The 5950-nt window shown below is 34.6% G+C and overlaps 1 protein-coding gene across 2 annotated transcripts; it reads right to left on the reverse strand.

The window, feature by feature from the left end:
* LOC116842952 (glycogen phosphorylase) lies at positions 1-5237 on the reverse strand. Of its 2 annotated transcripts, XM_032812855.1 has the most exons (11): positions 5136-5237; positions 4608-4922; positions 3805-3916; positions 3402-3721; positions 2952-3262; positions 2665-2779; positions 2302-2484; positions 1838-2185; positions 1169-1498; positions 778-943; positions 1-550 (listed from the first exon to the last, which is right to left on the reverse strand). In XM_032812855.1, the coding sequence occupies exons 1-10, from the start codon at positions 5205-5207 to the stop codon at positions 788-790; spliced, it is 2262 nt and encodes a 753-aa protein (XP_032668746.1). In that variant the 5' UTR covers positions 5208-5237; the 3' UTR covers positions 1-550; positions 778-787. The 2 variants fall into 2 exon arrangements, with proteins under 2 accessions (XP_032668746.1, XP_032668745.1); XM_032812854.1 differs by having other exon boundaries at positions 1-943.
* Between the last annotated feature and the right edge of the window lie 713 nt (positions 5238-5950).

Genomic DNA, 5950 nt, shown 5'->3' on the forward strand with positions numbered 1-5950 from the left:
TATATATATATATATATATATATATATATATATATATATATATATATATATATATATCCTAATAATTCGATAATATATCCTTATATAATATCGAAATATTATATCCAGGAACATTATATAGGAATTGTATGTTTTTTTATGTGATCCACAATCACGGTCTTTATTTTGTTACTTACGAAAGTAATTATTAAAATAGTCAAATTATTAAATTTGAATCTCAGATTAAGATACACTTAAACTAAACGATCTTGAGATAGAAAGAAATGCAGAATATTTCTACACAATCGAGTAGAACGTTTATCCCTCTGAAACGAGCAAATTTCATACTGCTTGTCAATGTCTACCTTGGAAGTATAACACAATTAAGACTAGAGGATTGTTCCAAGTAGATATCCGCATGATCACATGGAAGACACGTCATAGAAAAGTTGTGCGTCATTGTAACGAGTATGTATATTTGAACATGGAAGAATATTAACAGTAAATCTCTCGAAAGATATGTGACATATTTAAGCAAGCGCGAGTGTTCATCGTTAAAAATTTCGTATTCCTGAAAAAAAAAAAAAATATATATATATATCCATAGAATATATAATAGAATATAAGAAATCAGATTACGTGTCCTCACACACGATATAGTCTCTATTACTTTAGCGCGACCGATCTGAACGGCGTCAGTTATTGACTTAAAGTTCGTTGTTGTCTGTGACGACTGGACAGAGTTAGTCGCGGAAGGAAACGGACGTGTATCGGAACATATTATGAAAAAGTAATTACGTCAACGTATTTAAATGTCGCGAGGCTCGTGCGGATCTGGAAGTTTCTTCCAGCTCGGCTCTACGTCCCATATCTCGCGCGAATACTCCGCAATTGTACGATCTGACGAGAATTTTCCCGACGATGCTATGTTGTGAATCGCCATCTCCACCCATTTACATTCGTCCTAAAACAATTGAGCAGTTGTAAAGATGTTGTAAAGATGTTATGTAACAAAATTTATCGCAGTAACTGAATTGTTTAAATAATAAAATTGTTAAGAAAATTCTTTTTCTAAATGATAGATATCGTGTCTTGTATCGCATATAAAATCACGCGAACACTTTTATTTATTATTATTAAATAAAAATTTTCAAGATTAAAAAGTAAACCTTCAAAATTAATCAGGTACCTGATAGACTTGGCTGACGCGTTCCTGCATCTTTATATAACTCTCGAAATCGGCCAAAAGCAGGAATCTATCCCACTTGAGCAGCACATCCGCAATGTCTCGGAATTCATCGGGATTATTCGGACTGAAGAATCCTCCTTGGATTTGATCAATACACTGCTTCGCTTCTGGCAATTTGTTGTAGTAATCGTACGCGTTGTAACCTTTCTTCTTCAAAGCTTCCACTTCATCCACCGTCATACCAAATATAAAGATATTCTCGTTGCCCATTTCCTCAGCCATTTCTACGTTCGCGCCATCCAAAGTGCCGATAGTCAACGCACCGTTCAACTATAATCGTAACGTACAATTTTATTATACAAAATTTGTAATGAGAATAATTAAATAATTAAATATTAAATAATTGAAGAATAACTAAACACACTGTGTTAAATAAAATTATATTGTAAAATAAAAAAAGATGTAAATAAAATAATAATAAATCAGGAATAAAAATATATAATAAATATAACAAATAAATAATAAATAAATAACAAAATAATTCAAATCATTCACAGTTTTGCTTCTACCTTTACGGATAAATTCGTGAACTGTCAATAGCTCATAAGTCGGTAAACTTATAAGTGAATGCATAATCTTAGCTTCATTTCACTGCCAAAAATTACTGACCATAAACTTCATGTTACCGGTGCCAGATGCCTCGGTGCCAGCAGTCGAAATCTGTTCGCTCAAGTCCGCGGCGGGAATGATCTTTTCGGCCAAGGTTACTCGGTAATTCTCAAGGAAGATCAGCTTGAGCTTGTCGCCGACGATCGGGTCGTTGTTGACGATTTTGGCGACGCTGCAGATAAGCTTGATGATCTTTTTCGCTAGGTGATAACCTGGCGCGGCCTTGCCGCCTATCATCACGGTTCTGGGGACAAATGGCGCAGACGGGTCTCTTTTTATTCGATTGTACAGGGTGATGACGTGCAGACAGTTCAACAACTGTCGCTTGTATTCGTGTATGCGTTTCACCTACCAACATAACAATGTACAATTAATTTTTCTAATTATATCGACCAAAGCGTCGCTGAATTTGCGTGTCGCGTGAATAAATATCACTGTGTTAAAAAATAACCGCTAATTCTCACCTGAATGTCGAAGATAGATGCAGGATTAACTTCAACGCCATACTCTTTCTCCAATATCTGGGCTAATCGTAGTTTGTTCTCCTGTTTAACCTTAACAACGTTACGTTGAAATACGGGATCCTTTGCCCATTTCTTTAGCTGTGACAACTGCTCCAGGTGGACCGTCCATTCACTGCCAATTTTCTGAAACAAATCGTATTAAATCGTTACACAGAAAACTTTTTGAAAATTCTAGAATTTTCAATTCTTTTATGCATAATAATCCTAATATGTAATTTATATATATATATATGTATATAAATGATATAATATGTAAATACGACACAATATTTTAAGTTACATCATACACAGCTGGATACCGACTTCTTCAATTATATCTGATAGATTTGGATTGCAGAGTAGCAGCCATCTTCTCGGTGTGATCCCGTTCGTTTTGTTTTGGAATTCTTCCGGTGCCAGTTCGTAAAAGTCTCGGAAACTAAAGAAACGGAAAGAATAGATTAGTTTTGTTATCAGTCTTCTCAGAACTTTGTAACTTTCTCCTTGCTTGATAAGTATGAAAGAAAGAAAAAGATCATATAAAAATATAATATGTTAATATAATTAAATATTCAAGTAGAATTACAAATACGATTTGATATAGAACATACACGCTATCTTTGAGGATTTCCGAATGTATACGAGCAACTCCGTTTATAGCGTGGCTACCAACAATCGATAGATGCGCCATGTTAACCCTTTTTTCACCGTCCTCTTCAATCAGGGACATTCGACGAAGGCGATCAAAGTCACCAGGATACTTAGCCGCAACCCTTTCAAGGTGCAAATGGTTTATCTGGTAAATAATTTGCAAGTGCCTCGGCAAGATGCACTCCAACATACTAGTAGGCCATCGTTCCAGCGCTTCAGGAAGAACGGTGTGATTTGTGTAAGCACATGTACGTGTTGTAATATCCCAAGCCTGAAATATGAAAAATGAATTCTCACGCGTGTAGAATACGAAAATATGTCAGATTTCATGGTAAATCTCTCTAAGAGATTGGCGTTCAAGAATATCAATTATCTTAATGATGCGACAAAGCAAAGTAACAGCACCGTACCTCATCCCAGGGAAGTTTCTCCACGTCCACGAGAATTCTCATCAACTCGGGAATAGCCAGAGAGGGATGCGTGTCATTTAGTTGAATCGCCACTTTATCGGGAAAAGCACTGAAGTCTGTTCTATGATGTTCCCTTGAACCAAACTTGCTAGACTTATATCGTCGAGTAATATCCTGCAATGTTGCGGCTACCATAAAGTATTCTTGCTTCAATCGGAGCTCCTTGCCTTCGAAGAAGTTATCGTTAGGATAAAGAACTCTGGAGATGTTCTCCGCTAGATTACGATCGATTACAGCCTGTATATAGTCACCGTCGTTAACTGAAAACGTACAAGTCGATGATATACTTTCGTGGAAAAAACCGTTTACTACATTACATTTATTTGTCGGAACTGATACTTACAGAATTTCAAATTAAACTCTACTGGTGACTTTGCAGACCAGAGTCTCAAGGTGTTAACAACGTTGTTTTTGTAGCCGGGAATTGGATTATCGTAGGGCATCGCAAATACAATCTGCCACAAATAATATTAATACAATATAACAAAACAACATAAATCAATTAGTATATATATATATATATATATATATAGACAAAGTATCCCAAATTCGCCTTCGCAATTTTTGTGAACGTAGAACGGATTGAGGTGATCATAAAAGTCCCATATTATTTTGCGATATTCACAATAAATTTCAAAATATTAATTAAAGAGTGATCACGCGCGAGCTGTAGTAGCGCCGTCTGCCATTATATACTTATATATTTACATTATACATTATATACTATTATTAGATCAAAAAATAAACAAAAAAGTCCTCTACCATTTTGCAAATGACCATATAGATTTATAGATATTAATTAAAGAAGATTTGTGCATCATCGCACATAATCATGTAACAACTTTCTTTTATTAATAACTAAAAACCTACGTAGTTATTTGCAAAATGATAAAGAGCTTTTTTGTTCAATTTGACCTAATGTACAAGTTTACAACACACATCGTCACTACAGCTCATTTATCATATCGTGATTATTCATCAATCTTCTTTAATTAATATCTCGATTATTATTGCGAATATCGCAAAAGGCATAGGATATTTTTTATGCAAAGGTATATTTGATGTTCACCTCAACATATATGCGTAGTGACACATTATTGATGGTATAACCAGGAACCAACAAAAACTAATAAAATAACTTCATACCTGCGTATTCACCCATTTCTTTCCCTCAGGAGTATCAATCACGTTCCCGTAAAAATTAACAGGCAACATATATTCTGGTCGAGCTTTTTCCCACGGGTTGCCGTATCTCAACCAGTCATCCGGTTCTTCTACTTGTTCGCCGTGCTTGATTTTCTGCGCAAATATACCGTATTCGTAACGTATTCCGTAGCCGTAAGCGGCCAATCCCAACGTGGCCATGCTGTCCAAGAAGCAGGCGGCTAGACGACCTAGACCTCCGTTACCGAGTCCAGCATCTTCCTCCATCTCCTCTAATTCCTCGATGTCCAACCCCATCTGTAAAAAAAATAGCTATTGTTATCAAAATAATTATAGAAAATGGAACAGATATTGCTAAATAAAGATACAAGATAAAAATGATTCAAGAATAGCTATTATTATCACGATGATTTTGGAAAATGGAACGATCTTTTTTAAAAGAAGATATAATAAAAATCGTAAAACTTTCATTTCAATCTGGATTAAAATACAACGTAAAGTATAGCTTACCTGATACATCGCCTCGTCGCATGCTCCTTGTATTCCCAGATTAATCATCGTATTTTGCAGTGATCTTCCCATATAATATTCCAGAGATAGATAATATACCCTCTGAAAGCGAGAAGATTCATTATTACGTACGCGATATGGAATGCGATGAACGGATTTAACGCATGGATTTCTGGAAACTTTTTGATATGGACGGAACACTGAATTAATATCGCTACATCGTTCGTGTTACGACATCAATTAGCATAAATCCTTACACTATGTGACAATAGCCAGTCAAATAAAAATAAACTATCGGATGTTCGTCTCGGAGCGAGAAAGAATTCGTTCAGGGTCGACTAGCTGACGTTTATAACTCGTAGACATAGCAAATATGTTTTTACATGAGGACCGATTGATTTAATGAGGGAAGCCGTCCGGTCGTGACGAGTCGCAGTGATTTTTGTAAATTGCAGTCTGTAAAAAAAGAATATTTCCATATTTATCTTTCTCTCTCTCAGAGAGAATTAAATAAACACGGAAAAGGAAGAGAAAATATTGCTTTCTTTTAATATACGTTAACAACACGTCATGATATTTTTCTCTTTGTGAGGAATTACTTCAGAAAGTGATGAATTTGTGCAAATATTTTTTTTTTTACTCACTGTGTATATAATATATGCATAATAACATTATAATATCTAATATATATTATATATTACACATATAATATATATATATATATATATATATATATATATATATATATATATATATGTATAATTCATATATAATATACATTATATATTATAATGTTATTATAACATACCCACACA

The sequence above is a fragment of the Odontomachus brunneus genome, unplaced genomic scaffold, assembly GCF_010583005.1.
Source record: "Odontomachus brunneus isolate Ranch 3 - 2012 unplaced genomic scaffold, Obru_v1 Obru_scaffold_028, whole genome shotgun sequence".
NCBI classification, from domain to species: domain Eukaryota; kingdom Metazoa; phylum Arthropoda; class Insecta; order Hymenoptera; family Formicidae; genus Odontomachus; species Odontomachus brunneus.

Coding starts and splice junctions, on each gene's coding strand:
- LOC116842952 (XM_032812855.1), bottom strand. CDS start 5,207: ATGGGAAGATCACTGCAAAATACGATGATTAATCTGGGAATACAAGGA. Junction 3,917..4,607: donor AGAAATGGGTGAATACGCAG/GTATGAAGTTAT, acceptor TATTTGTGGCAG/ATTGTATTTGCGATGCCCTA. Junction 3,263..3,401: donor AGAAACTTCCCTGGGATGAG/GTACGGTGCTGT, acceptor TTCATATTTCAG/GCTTGGGATATTACAACACG.